Raw genomic sequence first — 22,549 nt, forward strand, 5'->3', positions numbered from 1 at the left:
AAAACCTATGGGACATGGCAAAAGCAGTTCTAGGAAGAAAGTTTAGAGCAATATAATCTTACCTCAAGAAACAAGAAAATCTCAAATAAACAACCTATCCTTACAATTAAAGCAACTAGAGAAGGAAGAACAAACAAAACCCAAAGTTAGTAGAATGAAAGAAATCATAAAGATCAGAGCAGAAATTAATGAAACAGAGATGAAGAAAACAGCAAAGATCAATGCAACTAAAAGCTGGTTCTTTGAGAAGATAAACAAAATTGATAAACCTTTAGCCACACTCATCAAGGAAAAAAGGGAGAGGATTCAAATCAATAAAATTAGAAATGAAAAAGGAGTTACAATGGACACCATAGAAACACAAAAGATCATAAGAGATTACTAGAAGTAACTATATAACAATAAAATGGACAACCTGGAAGATATAGACAAATTCTTAGAAAGATACAACCTTCCAAGACTGAGTCAGGAAGAAATGGAAAATATGAACAGACCATTCACAGTATTGAAATTGAAACTGTGATTAAAAATCTTCCAACAGGGACTTCCTTGGTGGTACAGTGGTTAAGAGTCCACCTGCCAATGCAGGAGACCCAGGTTTGAGCCCTGGTGCAGGAAGATCCCACATGCTGCAGAGCAACTAAGCCCATGCATTACAACTACAGAGCCTGCACTCTAGAGCCTGTGAGCCACAACTACTGAGCCTGTGTGCCACAACTACTGAAGCCCACGCACCTAGAGCCCATGCTCCACAACAAGAGAAGCCACTGCAATGAGAAGCCCATGCACTGCAATGAATAGTAGCCCCCACTTGCAACAACTAGAGAAATCCTGTGTGCAGCAATGAAGACCCAACACAGCCAATTAAAAAAACAAATCTTCCAACAAACAAAAGTACAGGACCAGATGACTTCACAGGCAAATTCTCTCTCAAACATTTAGAGTTAACACCTACCCTTCTGAAACTCTCCCAAAAAATTGCAGAGGAGAGAACACTCCCAAGCTCATTTTACAAGGCCACCATCACCCTGATACCAAAACCAGAGAAAGATATCACACACACACACACAAATTACAGGCCAGTATCACTTTGAACATAGATGCAAAAATCCTCAACAAAATACTAGCAAACAGAATCCAACAACACATTAAAAAGATCATACAACCTGATCAAGTGAGCTTCATCCCAGGATGAAAGGATTCTTCAATATAGGCAAATCAATCAATGTGATACACCCCATTAACAAATTGATGAATAAAAACCATAAGATCATCTCAATAGATGCAGAAAAAGCTTTTGACAAAGTTCAACACCCATTTATGATTAAAAAATAAGTTCCAGAAAGTGGGCTTAGAGGCAACCTACTTCAACATAATAAAGACCATATACAACAATCCTACAGCTAACATCATACTCAATGGTGGAAAGCTGAAAGCATTTTCTCTAAGATCAGGAACAAGACAAGAATGTCTACCCTCACCACTATTATTCAACATAGTATTGGAAGTCCTAGCCATGGCGATCAGAGAAGAAAAGAAATAAAAGGAATACAAATTGGAAAAAGAAGTAAAACTGTCACTGTTTGCAGTTGAAATGATACCATACATAGAAAATCTTAAAGATGCTACCAGAAAGCTACTAGAGCTCATCAATGAACTTGGTAAAGTTGCAGGATACAAAATTCATACACAGAAATCTCTTGCATTCCTATATGCTAACAACAAAAGATCAGAAAGAGAGATTAAGGAAACAATCCTATTTACCATTACTTCAAAAAGAATGAAATACCTAGGAATAAACCTACCTATAGAGGCCAAAGGCCTGTACTCAGAAAATTATAGGATACTGATAAAAGAAATCAAAGACAACACAAACATATGAAGAGACATATCATGTTCTTAGATTGTAAGAATCAATATTGTGAAAATGACTATACTACCCAAAGTAATCTACAGATTCAATGTAATCCCTCTCAAATTACCAATGGCATTTTTTACAGAATTAGAAATTCTTTTTTATAATTTATATGGAAACACAAAAGACCCCAGATAGCCAAAGCAATCTTGAGAAAGAAAAATGGGAGCTGGAGGAATGAGGCTCCCTGTCCTCAGCCTATGCTGCAAAGCTACAGTCATCAAAATGGTATGGTATTGGCACAAAAACAGAAATATAGCTCAATGGAACAGGATAGAAAGTCCAGAGATAAACCCATGCACTTCTGGTCACCTAAACTATGACAAAGAAGGCAAGAATATACAATGGATAAAAGACAGTCTCTTTAATAAATGGAACTTGGAAAACTGGACAGCTACATGTAAAACAATGAAATTGGAACACATCTTAACACCATACACAAAAATAAACTCTAAATGGATTAAAGCCCTAAATGTAAGGCCTGATACTATGAAAATTCTAGAGAAATACACAGGGAGAACACTCTCTGGCATAAATCTCATCAAGATCTTTTTCAGTCCACCTCCTAGAGTAATGAAAATAAAAACAAAAATAAACAAATGGGACCTAATTAAATTTAAGATCTTTTGCATAGCAAAGGAAACCATAAACAGAATGAAAAGAAAACCCTCAGAATGGGAAAATAAATATTTGCCAATGAAGCAACTGACAAGGGATTAATCTCAAAAATATAAAAATAGTTCATGCAACTCAATATCAAAAAAACAAACAACCCATTCAAAAAATGGGTGGAAGATCTAAATAGACATTTCTCCAAAGGAGATATATAGATGGCTAAAAAGCACACGAGGGACTTCCTAGGTGGCACAGTGGTTAATAGTCTGCCTGACAATGCAGTGGACACAGATTTGATCCCTGCTTCAGGAAGATCCCACATGCCACAGAGCAACAAAGCCTGCAAGCCACAACTATTGAGCCTGCACTCTAGAGCCCATGAGTCACAACTATTGAGCCTGTGTGCCACAACTATGGAAGCCTGTGCGCTTAGAGCTCATGCTCTGCAACAAGAGAAGCCACTGCAATGAGAAGCCCACACACCACAGTGAAGAGCAGCCCCAGCTCACTGCAACTAGAGAAAGCCCGTGTGCAGCAACAAAGACCCAAAGCAGCCAAAAACAAATAATTAATTTTTTTAAAAAGCACATGAAAAGATGATCAACATCACTAATTATTAGAGAAATACGAATCAAGACTACAATGAGGTATCACTTCACACCAGTCAGAATGTCCATCATCAAAAAATCTACAAAGAATAAATGCTGGAGAGGGTGTGGAGAAAAGGGAACCCTCCTACATTGTTGGTGGGAATGCAAATTGATGCAGTCTCTGTGGAGAACAGTATGGAGGTTCCTTAAAAAACTGAAAATAGAGCTACTATATGACCCAGCAATCCTATTCCTGGGCATATATCCAGAGATGACCATAGTTCAAAAGGATACATGCACTCCAATGTTCATTGCAGTACTATTCACAATAGCCAGGGCATGGAAGCAACCCAAATGTGCATCAACTGAGAAATGGATAAGGAAGATGTGGTATGTATACATAATGGAATATTATTCAGCCATAAAAAAGAACAAAATAATGCCATTTGCAGCAACATGGATGGACCCAGAGATTCTCATTCTGACTGAAGTAAGTCAGACAAAGACAAATATCATATTACGTCACTTATATGTGGAATCTAAAAAAAAAGGCTCTAGATCAACTTATCTACAAAACCATTTACAGATGTAGAAAATAAATTTATGGTTACCTGGGGGTAAGGAGTTGGGGAGGGATAAATTGGTAGATTTGGATTGACACGTATGCACTACTATATATAAAATAGGTAACTAATAAGGACCTACTGTATAGCACAGGGAACTCTACTCAACACTCTGTAATGGCCTATATGGGAAAGAACCTAAAAAAAAAAGAATGGGTATATGTACTTGTATAATAGATTCACTTTGCTGCACACCTGAAAGTAACACAACATTGTAAATCAATTATACCCCAATAGAATTTTTAAAAATAAATAAGTAAAATGAAGCTCAATACAGGATGTGAAAGATAGTATTCTGTTTTGTATTTACTTTAAAATAATATTTTTAAGTTGAGGAAGGTATATGACTTGAGACTGACAATTTGCTTATAATTTTATTATTCTCTCAATTGTTTTATGTTGGAAAATAAAGAGATTTAAATTAAAAAAAAAAACGATGAGACCATTGCATCCTAGAGGCCATGGCTCTTGTGCTCCCCTCTGCCTGGAGAGTTTCATTCTGCCCGTCTTTGCCTGGTAGTTCCTTTTCATTATCTAGGCCTCAGCTACAACGTCCATACTTTGATGGGCCTTTTTTATCTAAAGTTGTTCACAACTGTCATTATTTTTGATGACACCATAACGTTATCTGAACATTATCTGAAATTAACAATTTTTTCATACTAAAAAAAAACAACTTTTTTTCTCATGACGATGAGAACATAAGCTCCATGATAGCAGTGATGCTGCCTGTCTTATTCACCATTATGTTCCATCTGTGACACCTAGCACAGTGCCTGGAACAAAGCAAATTTCAATACATTTTTATTGAATGGAGAAGTAAATGCTTCTATGAGTATAATATCTCACTGAGTTATAGTTATCTCATTATAAGCCTTTCTTTAAAATATAAGCATCTAGAAGGCCAAGATTTTTTTCTTGTTCTTTGTGCTTGGCACTGAATAGGTGGCTTGATAAAATCCGTTGTGTTTGGTTGATCCTCCCGCCCCTAGTGGGCTCTGTCATATGAATATGGGTCTCAATGAATGCAGAGGCTCTAAGGCCCTCATAAAATACAATTGAAAGGTGTGACTGCAGGTGTCATGGCGAGGAGGTAGGGAATGACATTAGGATGCTTTCTGGTATCTTTCAAATTATTTCAAGGCATCTGTCCATAAAAGAAGCAGCTCTTAGGTCTCTAACTTCGCCTGGCCTGTGGAACATCAAAGGAGTAACATAGGCTTGTGGACTCTCTGTGGTTTCTCCAACCAGCCCAGCTTCCTCTGAAGTTTCCGTTTCCAGATGAAACTTTCTTTGGCATCAGCTTACACACACTTAAGGCAACAGTCATGTGCTGTATTCAGTATGTGTGGTGTTTACACCTATTTCCCCAGAGCCCAGTACAGTGCCTGGAATGTTATAGGTGCATAGGAGATGCCTCTTAAATTCACTAGAATTGATTTTTGGAGGGTTCCTGCTGCAGCTTGGGAGAGAGGTAAGTCTTGGAGCTGACTCCAAGGGCAGCTGCTTCCGATTCCCCACTTGACTCCAATTTAGGGCAGTGTGGTTTCAAGATGCTTTGGGTAAAGTGCATCAGAACCTCCCACCAGAGGAGGCCTTGGGAAATCCAACTTTCCCTTTTCCTTTCTGCGGGGTTCTCAGGATTGCCAACACACTCAGCACAGTGCCAGGCATATAGTAGGCACTAAATATCAGTTGCTGCTATTGTTAATCACCTAGCTCATGACAGGCTTGCAGCAAACGTTTTATCCTCATTCTCTCTTCTCCTATTACAGGAAACAGAAATATCAAGGGAAAAAAACAGTGGAGTCATGCTTTAATTGCTTTATTGTCTGTTTGCTTAGCTTAAGGACAAGAGAGGCTAACAAGAAATGGAGAGAAGTGGGTGGAAAAACAGGGGGATTGGATTTTCTGAGGCTTTAGAGAAACATTAACAGAATTAGATGTTAATAATACTTATTTTTATAGTTTTTAAAGATTAGTACATTTCCATCACTATCTTTATCCCTAATAGAAGCCTATGGAAATTTAACACAAGAATCCCGAAATGGTTTCGTGTCTCCAGAAAGGATGTACCCCAGCAGTGAGAATTATCAGCCCAGAGATTTTCATTCTTTCTTTCGTTCCTGAAAATTCTCTCCTCTCCTGGAGTATAAGGTATGATTTTGTTCTTGTGATTTTGTAAAATTGAGATAATCAGGTAGAATTTTACTTAGCAGCTCTTTTAATAAAGACCAAATGAAAGTGACTTAAGCAAGATAGGTTTGTATTTCTTTCATGGTAAAGCCTCAGTAGCCAGCAGCCCAGGTAGTAGGCAGTTTTGCCCCATGAGTCATGGAGAGAACAGTGCTTTGATACCTTCAGTGACTAAAGCACTGGAAATACTACAGTGAACAAACCAGACCAACATCTCTATCTTCATGGGGAATTAGAGAGGTGGAAGATGGAATTAAGTATTAATAAAGATGCAGCACACTAAAAGATGATAATAACCAGGGATAAAAGTAAGGTAGGGTAAGGGGTTGGAAGTTAGGGAGGATAAGTGAAATTCAGATAGGGTGACCAGAGGAAAAGCCCTTTGTGCTCACTCTCATTATCTACCTCTCTCCTTCAGCAATAAAGTGTATATGGCACCTGTAAGTAGTTCTTTTTTTTTCTCATATAGATTTTTTGTTGGAGTATAATTGCTTTACAATGTTGTGCTAGTTTCTTCCATACAGTGAAGTGAATCAGCTATATGTATACATATATCCCCTCCCTCTTGGACCTCCCCTGCCCCATCCCACCCATCTAGGGCATCACAGAGCACTGAGCTGAGCTCCCTGTGCTATACAGCAGGTTCCCACTATTTTATGCATGGTAATAAAATATTTACTACCTAATCTCCCAATTCATCCCACCCTCCCCTTCCGCCACTGTGTCTACATGTCTGTTCTCTACTTCTGCCTTTCTATTTCTGCCTTGCAAATAGGATCATCTGTACCATTTTTTTAGATTCCACATATATGCATTAATATACGATACTTGTTTTTCTCTTTCTGACTTACTTCACTCATGACAGACTCTGGTCCATCCACATCTCTACAAATGACCCAATTTCATTTCTTTTTATGGCTGAGTATTATTCCACTATATATATTTACCACATCTTCTTTATCCATTCATCTATGGACATTTAGGTTATTTCCATGCCCTGGCTATTGTAAACAGTGCTGCAATGAACATTGGGGTACATGTGTCTTTTTGAATTATGGTTTTCTCAGGGTATATGCCCAGGAGTGGGATTGCTGGGTATATGGTAGTTCTATTTTCAGTTTTGAACCTTCATACTGTTCTCCACAATGGCTGTATCAGTTTACACTCCCACCAACAGTGCAGGACCATTCCCTTTTCTCCACACTCTTTCTAGCATTTATTGTTTGTATATTTTTTGATGATGGCCATTCTGACTGGTGTGAGATGATACCTCATTGTAGTTTTGATTTGCATTTCTCTAATAATTAGTGATGTTGAGCATCTTTTCATGTGCCTCTTGGCCATCTGTATGTCTTCTTTGGTGAAATGTCTATTTAGGTCTTCTGCCCATTTTTTGATTAGGTTGTTTTTTTTTTTAATATTGAGCTGCGTAAGTTGTTTGTATATTTTGGAGACTAATCCTTTGTCCATTGCTTCGTTTGCAAAATTTTCTCCCATTCTGTGGGTTGTCTTTTCACCTTATTTATGGTTCCCATTGCTGTGTAAAAGTTTTTAAGTTTAATTAGGCCCCATTTGCTTATTTTTGTTTTTATTTTCATTAGTCTAGGAGGTGGGTCATAAAAGATCTTGCTGCGATTTACGTCAAAGTGTGTTCTTCCTATGTTTTCCTCTACGAATTTTATAGTGTCCGGTCTTATATTTAGGTCTTTAATCCATTTTGAGTTTATTTTTGTGTATGGTGTTAGGAGTGTTCTAATTTCATTCTCTTACATGTAGCTGTCCAGTTTTCCAATCACCATTTATTGAAGAGTCTTGTCTCCATTGTATATTCTTGCCTTCTTTGTCATAGATTAGGTGACCATAGGTGTGTGGGTTTATCTCTGGGCTTTCTATCCTGTACCATTGACTATATTTCTGTTTTTGTGTCAGTACCATACTGTCTTGATTAAGGTAGCTTTGTTGAAGTTGGGGAACCTGATTCCTCCAACTCCATTTTTCTTTCTCAAGATTGCTTTGTCTATTCAGGGTCTTTTATGTTTCCTTACAAATTGTATATTTTTTTGTTCTAATTCTGTGAAAAATGACATTGGTAATTTGATAGGGATTGCACTGAACCTGTAGATTGCTTTGGGTAGTATAGTCATTTTCACAATATTGATTCTTCCAGTCCAAGCACATAGCATATTTCTCCATCTGTTTATGTCATCTTTGATTTCTTTCATCAGCATTTTATAGTTTTCCAAGTACAGGTCTCTTGCCTCCTTATGTAGGTTTTTTCCTAAGTATTTTATTCTTTTTGTTGCCATGGTAAATGGGATTGTTTCCTTAATCTCTTTCTGATCTTTTGTTGTTAGTGTATAGGAATGCAAGAGATTTATGTGCATTAATTTTGTATCCTGCAACCTTACCAAATTCATTGATTAGTTCTAGTAGTTTTCTGGTGGCATCTTTAGGATCTTCTATGTATAGTATCATGTCATCTGCAAACAGTAACAGTTTTACTTCTTTTCCATTTTGTATTCCTTTTATTTCCTTTTCTTCTCTGATTGCCATGGCTAGGACTTTCAATACTAAGTTGAATAATAGTGGTGAGAGTGGATGTCCTTGTCTTGTTCCTGAGCTTAGAGGAAATGTTTTCAGTTTTTCACCATTGAGAATGATGTTTGCTGTGGGTTTGTCATATATGGCCTTTATTATGTTGGGATAGGTTCCCTCCAAGCCCACTTTCTGAAGAGTTTTTTTTATCATCATAAATGGGTGTTGGATTTTGTCAAAAGCTTTTTATGAATCTATTGAGATTATCATATGATTTTTATTCTTTAATTTGTTAATATGGTGTATCACACTTGTTGATTTGCATATATTGAGGAATCCTTGCATCCCTAGGATAAATCCCACTTAATCATGGTGTATGATCTTTTTTATATGTTGTTGGATTCTGTTTGCTAGTATTTTGTTGAGGATTTTTGCATCTATGTTCATCAGTAATATTGGTCTGTAATTTTCTTTTTTTGTGATATCTTTGTCTGGTTTTGATATCAGGGTGATGGTGGCCTCATAGAACGAGTTTGGGAGTGTTCCTCCATCTGCAATTTTTTGGAAGAGTTTGAGAAGGATAGGTGTTAACTCTTCTCTAAATGTTTGATAGAATTTGCCTGTGAAGCCACCTGGTCCTGGACTTTTGTTTGCTGGAAGAGTTTTAATTACAGTTTCAATTTCATTACTTGTGATTGGTCTCTTTATATTTTCTATACTGCTTCAGTCTTGGAAAGTTGTACCTTTCCAAGAATTTGTCCATTTCTTCCATGTTGTCCACTTTATTGGCATACAGTTGTTTATAGTATTCTCTTATAATCCTGTGTATTTCTGTGATGTCTGTTGTAATTTCTCCTTTTTCATTTCTAATTTGTTGATTTGAGTCCTCTCCTTTTTTTTCTTGGTGAGTCTGGATAAAGGTTTATCAATTTTGTTTATCTTCTCAAAGAACCAAATTTTAGTTTTATCTTTGCTATTGTTTTCTTCGTTTCTATTTCATTTATTTCTGCTTTGATCTTTGTGATTTCTTTCCTTCTACTAACTTTGTGGTTTCTTTATTCTTCTTTTTCTAGTTGCTTTGGGTATAAGTTTAGATGGTTTATTTGAGATTTTTCTTGTTTCTTGAGGTGAATTTGAATTGCTATAATTTTCCTCTTAGAACTGCTTTTGCTGCATCCCATAGGCTTTGGATCATCTTGTTTATGCTGTCATTTGTTTCTAGGTAACTTTTAAATTTCTTCTTTGATTTCTGCAGTGATCTCTTGGTTATTTAGCAGTGCACTGTTTAGCCTCCATGTGTTTGTGTTTTTTACAGATTTTTTTCCAATAATTGATTTCTAATATCATATTGTTGTGGTTAGAAAAGATGCTTGATATGATTTCAACTTTCTTAAATTTCTCAAGGTTTGATTTGTGACCTAAGATGTGATCTATCCGTGTGCACTTGAGAAGAAAGTGTATTCTGCTGCTTTCAAGTGGAATGTCCGATAAATATCAATTAAGTCTATCTGGTCTATTGTGTCATTTAAAGCTTGTGTTTCCTTATTTATTTTCTGTTTGGATGATCTCTCTGTTGGTGTAAGTGGGGAGTTAAATTTCCCCACTATTATTGTGTTACTGTCAATTTCCCCTTTTTTGGCTGTTAGCATTTGCCTTATATATTGAGGTGCACCTATGTTGGGTGCATATATATTTACAACTGTTATGTCTTCTTCTTGGATTGATTCCTTGATCATTATGTAGTGTTCTCCCTTATCTGTTACATCGGTCTTTATTTTAAAGTCTATTTTGTCTGATACAAGTATTGCTACTCTAGCTTTCTTTTGATTTCCATTTGCATGGAATATCTTTTTCCATTCCCTCACTTTAAGTCTGTATGTGTCCCTAGGTTTGAAGTGGGTCTCTTATAGACAGCATATATTTTTGTATGCATTTAGCCAGTCTTTGTCTTTTGGTTGGAGCATTTAATCCATTTACATTGAAGGTGATTATTGATATGTTCCTATTACCATTTTCTTAATTGATTTGGGTTTGTTTTTGTGGGTTTTTTCCTTCTTTTGTGTTTCCCACCTAGAAAATTTCCTTAAGCAATTGTTGTAAGGCTGGCTTGGTGGTGCTGAATTCTCTTAGCTTTTTCTTGTCTGTAAAGCTTTTGATTTCTCAAAAGCTTTAAAAAAATCAAATCTGAATGAGATCCTTGCTGGGTAAAGTAATCTTGGTTGTAGGTTTTTCCCTTTCATCACTTTAAGTATATCCTATTACTTCCTTCTGGCCTGCAGATTTTCTGCTGAAAAATCAGCTGATAACCTTATGGGGATTCCTCTGTATGTTATTTGTTGCTTTCCCCTTGCTGCTTTTAATATTTTTCTTTGAATTTCATTTTTGTTAGTTTGATTAATATGTTTCTTGGTGTGTTTCTCCTAAAGTTTATCCTGTATGTGACTCTGCACATCCTGGATTTGGGTGGCCATTTACTTTCCCTTGGTAGGGAAGTTTTTGACTATAATATCCTCAAATATTTTCTCAGACCCTTTCTCTTTCTTTTCTTCTTCTGGGACCCCTATAATTTGAAAGTTAGTGCATTTAATGTTGTCTCAAAGGTCTCTGAGGCTGTCCTCAATTCTTTTCATTCTTTTTTTTTTTTATTGCACTCCTTGGCAGTTATTTCCACCATTCTATCTTCTAGCTCACTTGTTTGCTCTTCTGCCTCAGTTATTCTACTATTGATTCCTTCTAGTGTATTTTTAAATTCAGGTATTGTGTTGTTCATCACTTTGTTTGTTCTTTAGTTCTTCAAGATCTTTGTTAAACATTTCTTGTATTTTGTAAATCTGTGCCTCCATTCTATCTCCGAGATTTTGGATCATCTTTACTATCATTACTCTGAATTCTTTTTCAGGTAGGTTGCCTATCTCCTCTTCATTTATTTGGTCTTTTAGGTTTTTACATTGCTTCCTCGTCTGTAACATATTTTTTTATGGTCTCATATATTTTGATGAGTGGGGCTGTATTCCTGTCTTACTGGTTGTTTGGCCTGAGGCATCCAACGCCAGAATTTGCAGGCAGTTTGGTAGAGCTGGGTCTTGGTGTCAAGATGTGGACCTCCAGGAGACTCACTCTGATTAATATTCCCTGGGGTCTGAGGTTCTCTGTTAGTCCAGTGGTTTGGACTTGGTGCTGCCACTACAGGAGCTCAGGCCCGACCCCTGGTCTGGGTAACAAGATTCTGCAAAGCACACAGGGTGGCAAAAGAAAAAAAAAAGGAGCAGTACAATAACAAAGTATAAACAATAAGTAAAATTAGAAAAATAAAAAATACATTAGGATAAATAAAAATATATGTGAAACAACTATAACAAGGTAAAACAGAACCACAACAGAAAAAAGGAAAAAAGAAGGTGGTGGGGGCGAGCAACAAGCCAAAGGGAGCAGAACAATAACAAAGCATAAAGAATAAAATTAGAAAAATTAAAAAATTATTAGAAAAAATAAAAATATAAATGAATCAGCAGCAACAAGGTAAAACAGAACCATAATCTGAAGAAAAAAAAAAAAAGGCCAAAAAAGGTCTTGGCTGTGGGGGGTGGAGTTAAGGTGGGGGGTGGAACTTAGATAACAGTGGGGGGGGAGGGGTGTTTAGTGTGGGGGCAGAGCCTAGGTGGGGGTGACACAAGTGTGGGTGGGGCCTAGGCTTAAGACCTGCGCAGCATGGAAAAGCAGCATGGCCTGAGGGGGCCCTCAGGAATGCAGAGTCAGGAGGTGGAGGTAGGGACCCAGGTTGGGGTGCATGGGTGGGGTTTTGGCTCAGTGTGGCTAGAGGGAGCCTCCGAGGGCAGAAGATTAGGCCCCAGGCCTCAAGAGGCTCCCTGGGGTGCAAGTGGGCAGGGGAAATGGTGGCCACACTCCCTTCTGTTCCTCTGCTCTCCTGAGGGTCTCCCCTGTCCCTGCTGATGCCCTAACGGTATGTGGGCCCCACCAGGTGTGGGAACCCCTTCCCTTCCCTAGCTACCCCTCAGTGGTGCTGGTCCCATCTATCTGGCCTTTACTTTTCCCCTCCTCCCCCACTCCCTCAGGACCCACATGGCTGGAGGGGACCTCAGCGAGCAGAGGATCAGGCCTGGGATCTCAGTAGGCTCCCTGGGGCTCAAGTGGGCAGGGGAAACTCTGGACACATTCCCTTTTGATCTGCCCTCCCAACCGTCCTCCCCTTCCCCCTCCAGTGGCGGGAACCCTTCCTGTCCCCCAGTTGCCCCTCAGCAGTGCTGGTCCATCCTGCCTCCACTTCTCCTCCCCTCTCACTCCCCTCCACATCCTACCTGGTCACTTGGGGGTTCCTCCTGTCCCCTTAGTTGTCTGTGGTCCCCCACCAGTGCCTGGTAGGAGTCCTAGTTATGTGGAGATGTGAACTTTACATCCTCCTAGTCTGCCATCTTGACTCCACCCTTATCAGTAGTTCTTGAAACTGCCTGTATGTTAGAATCACTTCAGCCTCATCCTAAACCAATAAGTTAGAACCTTGGTGGGCCCAGGCTTAAGCTTTAAAAAAAAAAATCTCTCGGAGGGACTTCCTTGGTGGTCCAGTAGTTAAGAATCTGCCTTCCAATGCAGGGGATGTGGGTTCAATCCCTGGTTGGGGAACTAAGATCCCACATGCCATTGGGCAACTAAGCCTGCGTGCTCTAGAGCCTGCACAGCACAACTAGAGAGCCCATGTGCTGCAACTACTGAGACTGCACACTCTGGAGCCCATGTGCCAAAACTAGAGAGCCCCTGCACTGCAACTACTGATCCTGTGTGCTCTAGAGCCTACACACCACAACAAGAAGCTTGCATGCCTTAACGAAAGATCCCACAGTTGGCAGCTAAGACCCAACACAGCCAAATAAATAAATAAATATTGAAAAAAAATCTGGAAACTTCAGGCTTCTGATCGAACACATAAGAAGCTTAGAAGTCATCACTGTGTCCTAACAATAAGTAAAAAGCTGAACTGAAAAATCAACACTTCTTCCTAGGTGTGTCAGAAATGAAGTCACGGGACAAACTATTACTCCCCAAACTAGAGAAACAGAGAGGTAAATACAGAGAATCACAATTTTTGGAACAGAAACCTACCTCAGTGAGAACCAGTAACAGGGTAGGAAAACCTGAACTGTAACTAACAAATTTCTGGAGATGCAGTGTAGACAAGTCTGAGAGAGAAAAACTTGAGGGAGACTCAGCTGTTAAAAGGGGTGGTGATGGCTCACATTTTTGTGAGTTTTACCTCCAGGAGCTTTACCAGTTTTTCACAGTAAAGATTAGAGAAAAATTTCTTTGGACTTCCAGCAGAGGGATGGGGAAAGTAACCATTTTGAAATACACCAGAGCATTCTGAAAAAGAAACTATTTTAACAGACTTAACACACTAGGGTTTTATCAGCATCTAACCAATGTGGGGGAAGGGAAATAACCAACTTCAGCCTCCCTTGCTTTCCATGTGGGGGAAGGGAAAATACCCAATTGTGGTCCCCTCTAGCCTTCCATGTGGAAGAAGGCAAATACCCAACTCCAGTCCCCTCTGGTCATCATGTACCACCTAAAGGGGCGAAGAAAAGGAAAACCTAAGAAACACTGGTGAAGCTGACAGCTCAGCAGCACAGGCTTACTAAAAACTTAGGACTCAATCATAAGACTATAGGATACTCACCCCTCCTTTTGCACCTCACCACTACATTACAAAAGACCTATTTACCACATTCCTTTTACTGAGTTCATCATGTCTAGCTTTAAACAAAAAATTACCTGGCATACTAAAAAGCAACAAACACAATTTGAAGAGATAGAGCAAGCATCACAACCAGACCCAGATATGGCAGGGATGTTGGAATCATCAGACCATAACTCTAAAACCACTATGATTAATATGCTGAGGGCTCTAATGGAAAAAGAAGTCAACATTCAAGACCAAATGGGTAATGTAAGCAGAGAGATGGAAATTCTAAGAAAGGATCAAAAAGAAATGGAAGAGATAAAACCAACTAACAAATGAAAAATGCCTTTGATGAGCTTATTAGTAGACTGGACATGGCTGAGGAAAGAATCTCTGAGCTTAAGGAGTCATCAATAGAAACTTCCAAAACTGAAAGGTAAAGAGAAAAAGACTGGAAAAAAAGGAACAGAATATCCAAGAATTGTGGGACAATACAAAAGACATAACACACAAGTAATGGGAAAACCAGAAAGATATGAAAGGAACAAAATAAACATTTGAAGAAATAATGTCTGAGAATTTCCCCAAGTTAATGCTAGACACCAAACCACAGATCCAGGAAACTTAGAGAACCTCAAGAAGAATATCTACCAAAAGACTACATTTAGGCATATCATATTCAAAGTATATAATATCAAAGAAAAAATCTTGAAAGAATCCAGAGGAATAAAACACCTTACCCATAAAGGGGCAAAAATAAGATTTATATCTGACTTCTCCTTAGAAATCATGCAAGCAAGAAGCTAGAAGAGACCTGACCTCTCTACACGTCCATTCGTTCACCTGTGAAATAAGTTTTACAATTCTTATCCCAGCTGTCACATAGTAAGCGCTCAATAAAGGGTCACAGATATTTTGAAGTATCGGCTAGGGGCCCAGGGAGTGCATGTAGAGGGCACAGGAGGAAATCTTTTTACCTCCTATTCATAGTAACTATATAACACAGAAATCCTTCAAATGACTACATATATATTAGGAATTAAATGGACCTGTGGATTCCTGGCCACTCAGCCCCCACAGGTCATGTATCTTATTGGAGGAAGTGCATTCAGAATTTTCTCAGGATTTAGCTGTTCAACTATACCACTCCTGGTCAATCACTTTCTTCATGTTCCAAGAAGTTAGGGGACAAGGTGGAAAGAGGGGCAACAACAAATGTCCCCCCCCCCAACTCTGTTGCTGGCCCCATGGTGTGCACTTGGCCTGCAGGACTTTGGCTTAGTTTCCAGACAACCCTGTGAGGTAGATATTATCACCTCCATTTCACACACCAGGGTGTCGGGACTCAGTGAGGTTAAGTAAATTTGCCGATGATCACAAAGTTACTAAGGAGTGCAGGGGGATTTAAAACCCGCCTGCATCAGAGGAAAACTGGAGCTCTGGAGGAAGGGCAGCAGGGCCTCCTGGCCTGGAGTCTGTCAGGGGAGGGCCCATGTGCCAGAGCATCTGGAAGACACTGGCCAGCCCCTGGTCTTGATCCAGAATGGGGAGTAGTATTTCCACTAACCTCTTGAATTGGAAGTGACCTTAGGAGCCCTCTGGGGAGCAACAGACTGCTTCCCTGTGCCCTTTAATGAGAGTGTGGGAGGCCCACGATTGTGAACATGCACGTCTTTTATTCTGGCTAATGACATGCAGTGCTGGTTGAGGTGCTGGGGTGAGGACTTGCCCCCTGAGGTGCTGCACACAAGAGCCGCCTCTCTTCTGCAGTGACACCTGGATCATTTGGAGGCACTCAAAAGAGGGACACGCTCCCATAGAAAGACGTGCAATTTATATCACTCCCAGGCACACAGAACGGAAAAGCTTCCTGAAGGTGTAAGGCAGATCTCTCTCATGCTCTCTCACTCTTTTCCTCTGTCTTTCTGTTACCCTTTAGTCTGGATAGGTTATGTGAGCTTCCTTGAAAAACAGAAAGTTCTGAGAGCATCAAGCGTTATTGGTATACAAAAATGTTTCATAAGGAAAATTTGATATTTCTTCTTTCTTGTGCTGGTCACAGTTGTACTGATTACTGATTTGATTTTCTGTTCAACAGCACCATCTACTCTAATGGACTATGAGGCTGGTGTAATTGGCTGTAAGGTCAGGGAAGCCATGAACTGCATATTCTGTTTTCTCCACTCATTCCCAGCACCTGGCACAGTTTGTTTACTCAAGCATTCAATGTGTATTTATGGGGCAACTATTATGTGCACTACGGTACTAGGTGTTGGAGGTATGAAGAACAATAGGACATGGTCTCTGCCCTATAAAAGTATATAGTCTAGGAGGTGAGGCACATACACAAATAGGTATCTCTGAAAAGGGGGAAAAACATGTTGCAGACACAGAAGGGTGAGAGGAGAGAGGAGATAACTAGAGGGCATCACCACTGTGATGTCTCTTACCACCCAGTGGAGAAGAAAGCGAGGGGCATCTTAGATAATTGTGTTGCTGGAGGATGGAGTCCACAATGGGGAGAGGCAAGAGATGAATGTGGAAACCTAGCCTGTGGTCGAGTTGTCAATGGTCTTGTGTCTGCCACTAAGGAGAGGAGGCTTTTTCAATCAGGCAAAGAAAGGCCGACAGCCAGCAAGGAAACAGGACCTCAGCCTCCAACTGCAGGGACTGGATTCTCCCAACAACCTGAAGAAGCAAGGAAATGGATCTACCCCTAGAGCTGCCAGAAAGGAATGCAGTCCTGCACACCTTGACATTAGGCTGGTGAGTCCCAAGTCAGACTTCTGACCTACAGAACTGTAAGATAGTGATTTTATGTTGTTTTAAAGCATCTAAATTTCTGGTCATTCATTATGGTAGCAACAGAAAATGAATACAAGGGACTAGAGTAGACCAGCTTCCTGACCTGGTTCTTCTTCCTCAGCCTTTTCCTTAGAGGTCTGTGGCCCCTGTGGGTCTATTGTCAGGACGTCTCTTCCTCCATTCTGTGTAAGATGACACAGGACCCAAACATAATTTCACAGGGAAAGAAATAGCTTAAAGCAAAGACTGCGACTTGGGCTGTGGACCAAGCTCACCCACAGCCAAGTTTTGTTTGACCTGCATGTGTTAGAAAATTCTAAGCGTCTTGTTCTTTGTTCTTTTTCCTTTTTCTTCTTTCCCTTTTTTTCTCCCTCCCCTCTCCCTACATCCTTCTCTTCCTCCTTCCTTTTCTTTCTTTCATTTTTTTTCTCCAAGCACTGCGTTGGCCAGCTACAGCTGATTGTCTCTGTCCCTTCTGAGCTGTGTTCTCCAGCTCGTCACAGTCTCTACTGCCCCCTGTTATCTCTCAGGGGTTACTTCATTTGCTTACATTACTTGCTTGCATCCTATAGGTGACTGACTTTGGGATGCTCACCAAATTCTGGTGTTAGAACATGCTAGATCTGGAACCTCTGAAGTGAGAGCATAAGAAACCGTGGGAAGCAATCAGCAAGACTCAATAAAAGAGCAGAATATTTTTCTACACAGAGTGGTCCTCATAAGTGTCATGAGGCCTTTAAAATAACATGCTTGTGTGTGCTTGCATATCTGTGCATGGATACCCCCATGGCCTAGTGCACAGAGAGAGAGAATTAAGAAACAGGCAAAGATCACAGTTTCGAATGAGTCCCCTAAACAATCTTTCTTTTCCTTCAGTGGGACCCACCTATTGCCAGTCTGTAGGTGCAGCCTTTCCTGAGTCCACTGCGAGGGCAGGGAGGCAGTGACCCTGACTCAATATTTTACTAGATCCTCATCCGTCACCAGAGGCCTGACATCCTCTCCAGTTCCATATTCCAACTCTTGTTCCTTTTTGACCAACCTCATTCCTGGCATCTCAGTTCCAGTAAAAGAGCTCTTCTCCATTCTTTTTCTGGCACCTTGCCTTAGTCTCTTGCCTGAATCTTAGGAACTGCATTTCTGTCTCATGCTTTCCACTGCTTCTGTTACTTGAAGTCCTTTTCAGGGCCAATGGCCCTGTTAGAGGAGGAAGTCTTACTCCCTTCCTCTGGGCCCCCCTTATGCTGAATGCTTGCTTTGCGGGACCTTGTCCCAGGGCCCGAGAGGCTCTGCATCCCTTGCCTATATCCAGACCTCCCCTAGTCACATCTGCCTACAGTCTTCCTGGACCTGTCACAGTCACAGCCCCATCCAGATGATTCCATGGTCCCGGGTGTTTGTGAGCAGTGTCCTGACATCTCGACATTTACCATCCTGAGAAAAGTCTGGGAAATAAAGGACATCAGCATAGCAGAAAACTTTGTCTGGAAATTGGAAAGTATTTTCCAATAAGCTTTCTAGTCTTTCCTTGTCCTGCAAACCATGGAATCAATGAGCCATGGAAGGCTTGTTTAAGATATTCTGACTGTCATTTTACTCCCGATTTTCTTCAAAGGACAGAAAATGGGCCCAGTCACTCTAAAATGATGACAATAATTTGGCTTTCAGGTCAAACATTTTCCCCCAGTCTCTTTATCTCTTAATTGGCAAATGGACAGAATTCCAGGGAAGAACTATTCCTTTTGCGTGAAAAGTTGTGTAGATGGTGACCACGCAATGAGAACTGGCCAAAGAATCAGAAGTGGTGTGTTCTAGTCCAGACTCTGCCATTTACTACCTAGTGATTTTGGGAAAGTCATCCTACCTTCTCTGTGTGTCAGTTCTTCACCTGTTTAAAAATAAATGATTTCAGACATGGTTACTTACAGGGCTGTGAGGATTTGCAGAGACAATGGGTGTGAGTCCTTGTCTGAATGGGGGGATCTTAGCAATGAAAGATCCCATCTGGTAAAAACAGTACCTTGCTTCCTAGAGTGTTTAATGCCATCTACATACAGGTCTCCTGGGATTCTTCAACAACCTTGAGTCAGCGATTTGCTCAAGGTCATGCAGCTGCAGAGTGAGACTAGAAACCAGGTGTCCTGACCCCAAGGGCAGGTGTTCTGTTACACACCTGCTGTGGAAATACCATCTCTGACAGGACCTCCAGGACTGGGGGGGCAGAGGTGCTTCTGTTCGTGCCCTCTGCCCACACCTTAGCCACCGCAGTGCGGTCCTGTCGTGTCCGGGCTGCCACTGCATTGACCTTCCCAGGGCAGATGGCGTCAGGGCACTTCATTTCTGACCAGAAAAGCTTCTGTCCGTGGGAGGAGGCTTCCGAGAGATGATGTGCCTCAGCTGAGGGTCTGACTTGATTACTTCTCCTCCTTTTTGGTGCTGGGTAATTTTGGTCTGAAGGAAGAGAGAAGAGTGGCCAGTTACCACAATGGCATTGAGGTAACTGGCATTGTACTCTTTGCTGGTTGGTTGCTGTCATTTCCTTTAAGTATGGCGATGGCCAAAACCAAAACCCTTTGCCTTCAGGACAGGGCCTCTGCCTCATTCTTATTCTCATCTTCCTCCTCAAGAACATGTAACTCTAAAGCAATGTATTGCCCTTCTGTGCAAAGAGCTCCCAAGTTGCTTGTCTTCCAGGCACCAGCACTGGCAAAAGATACCTGGGCAGCTCCAAGCTCCTGCTGGACTTGCAGCAGGCCTGAGAAGGTAGGATGGCTGAGGAGAAACCAGGAAGCTGTCTATAACCTTGACCTTCAGGCATCTTTTTGGCACCGTTTCCATGACCCGCCGTGGATTCTCCTACAGCCCTAACTTACCAGCAGTCCCACTCTGATGCTTGCACAGAAGTGAATTAGGCTAACTCAGATTCTGGCAGTCTTAAATCCTTTCCATCCTTATTGCCAATATCCTGCCAAGCAGAAGAATAGCTCTTCTTTCCCATGTTATATATCTTACCCTGAAGGACTGGAGTATTAGGGAAGCTAGCAATAAAAGATCATCCAGGACACTTCCCCCAACAATAACATTCTACTGGGAGGTGGGACAGGGGCTCCGATTTCTTAAAAGTGCTTGTCTTGATGGAAGTGGACAACAACCCACAGAGAAACCCTTCCCTCGCTACCCTGACGGTAAGCCTCTTGAGAAAGAGCAAGCTCAGCTTCCTGGTTCTGTATGCCAAGGGGTGTCAGGATGTGGAGCTAGGTCTCCGGGAAGTTTCTCCCCCATGTCCCGGCGTACACTTGGACAAAGCAATTCTGGATTGAAGAAGAGGACTTCCGGCCCATGCCTACCCTGGGGCAGGATACAGCTGCATGGCGGAGAGTGCATGTCTTGACTGGATGAGGATGCTAGATGAAGCTAAAGACAAATACAGAGAAAAAAAATGCATCAGCACTCATGGCACCGGCACTCCCTGGAGGGTCATTCCAGGACAGCTTCCAGGGAATGCCCACAGGGAAGGAGTTGGGAGAGGGAGGAGGAAGCCGTGATGCTCCAGGGACATTCAGGAGGCCTGGTTTACATGCTGCAGTATTGTTTTTGTCCTAGGAGACATTTCATCTGGATGCATAGGTCATGATACCGACCTCACAGATCAAAGGAAGTAAAATAAGGAGATTAATCTGCCAGAGGAACACTAGAATCACAAGACTTCAGGGCTGTTTGGATCTTATAGATCACGGGCAATGTTCTACAGTGGCCTCCCCCACTAAGCAACGAGGGGACATACACAAATGAGCAGGTGAGGCATGCTGGCATCTCATGCCTTTGAGAAACAGAGAAGCAGTATCCCTCAACCTGGAAAGAGATGCTGACAATTGTTGGGAGAGACCATGCAGAAACAGAGGCAGGTTTCGTGCTTGGGAGTGGAATTGACTCCTCGAGGCTGAAGATGGGGAAGAAAAAGGATATGACAATGGCCCCAACATGGGGAAGCTCGGGCCAGAGCATTTATTACAGGGATAAGAAGATCAGTAGCAGGAGCCTCTGGGAAGTAGGAAGTGTGGGATGGAAGTCCTGTTCCAGAGAGCAGGTGCTCTCAGTGGGATGAAAACATAACCGTCAGGATGTTATATTGTCTCTTAATAAAGATCACACAGCACGCCTGGAAATGGGCTGAGGAGCCAGGAGAGATATAGAGAAGCTTAAGACACTCCCCCTCAAGGGGCTATTTCCACAGCCACAATCAGGAAGATAAGATTATTCAAATGAGAGCTGTGCACAGAGCCCTGGAAGGACAGTCAGGAGACCCAGTTCTCACCCCATCTCTTGTGAGTGGCAGAGGCACTTCACATTTTGGGGGTCTTGGTCTCCTCATGGCCAGGAAGGAGACTGGCCGAGCTGGCTCTCCAGTCACCCTCTAATTGAGTAGTGGACTTTTGATATCAGTGGGTTTCCAACTCCAACTCACAGTTTTGGACTGGACTTCCTGCTGCATCCCGCGGTTGAGGCCGCAACCACTCAACACCTCTGAGCAAGGTGAATCTTAAGACGGCGTGGTCTCCTGGGGAAGGAAGAAGGGGGTGTGTTAAAAACCGTTACGGTGACACCCAGCAAAATAAATCTTTGTGAGTAAGCAAGAAAGCCCCTGTTGAACATTCTTTGGATTACAGGATGTTAGTGATAGAACATTATCTAAACCCAAAACTCTGTATCTGAGATCAGGGGTGTGAGGCTGAGAGAGGGGAAGCAAGAAGGTCAAGGTCCCTCAGTCCCACACCACGACTCTCCAGGCCGAGAACCCAAGTAGCCTGACCCCTTAGCTCAGGGCACCCTGCTGCCCTCTTCCAACTTCAGACACCAGAAAAGATTTGCGGGTTTGCTTCCCTGGAGCTCAGCAGTAGGAAATGTGCCAAAGGCTGGAAGCTCTGGGGCGACCACTAAGGGACATTTTCTGGCTCCTCGAAGTGAGCATCATTTTCTTGCCCTGCCTGCCTGCCTCCCTCTCCTTTTCCTCTTACTACTCCCCTCCTCCCCTACCCCCACCAGCATCCTAAATAAGCCCTTGCACCTATAGGGACATTCTGCCCCAGAAACTAAATAGATTGCTGATTTCCGTCTGCTGATGTGACATTTCACAAGGCTGAGACAAGGGTAATGAGTAATGTTTGTTGACCTTTGGGGTGGCTGCAGCCGGAAAGGTAGGTGATTTGTTTCAAACTAAGGTGAGGACCCTCTCAGAGGGGCAGGACACTGTACAGCTGGCCAGCCTTGCTTCCCCTACCATTCGGGCCAGCCAGAGATGGACTGATGTCTCAAGGGCCCTCATTTGCACTCCAAGAAGAGAATGGGGTGCTTGTTTGTGAGGGCTGGGGTGGGGGCAGGGGTGAGTATCTGGGTAAATGGACATGAGAATGGGGCAGGTTTGAGCTGAAACAACAGAACACTCAGCTCCATCAACTCCATCACGGGACAGTTACTTGCTGCTTTTAAGATTCTTGTCCTTTCTCCATAGTTTGTTCCAGTGCTGGTACTGTGCCCAGATTCACAGACCTGTTACCTTTGGTTCCCTGAAATTTCCACT

At 41.7% G+C, this 22,549-nt stretch overlaps 1 protein-coding gene across 1 annotated transcript in view; it reads right to left on the reverse strand.

The window, feature by feature from the left end:
* Positions 1–19,385: 19,385 nt before the first annotated feature.
* RGSL1 (regulator of G protein signaling like 1) overlaps positions 19,386–22,549 on the reverse strand; it is an 81,112-nt gene continuing 77,948 nt past the window's right edge. The window contains exons 19-21 of the mRNA XM_057728625.1: positions 21,437–21,529; positions 20,319–20,385; positions 19,386–19,422 (exon numbers count right to left, since the gene is read on the reverse strand). Coding sequence (XP_057584608.1) covers positions 19,386–19,422; positions 20,319–20,385; positions 21,437–21,529 — 197 coding nt within the window. The remainder of the gene's footprint in view (positions 19,423–20,318; positions 20,386–21,436; positions 21,530–22,549) is intronic.

The sequence above is a fragment of the Hippopotamus amphibius genome, chromosome 3 (genome assembly GCF_030028045.1).
Source record: "Hippopotamus amphibius kiboko isolate mHipAmp2 chromosome 3, mHipAmp2.hap2, whole genome shotgun sequence".
Lineage (NCBI taxonomy): Eukaryota > Metazoa > Chordata > Mammalia > Artiodactyla > Hippopotamidae > Hippopotamus > Hippopotamus amphibius.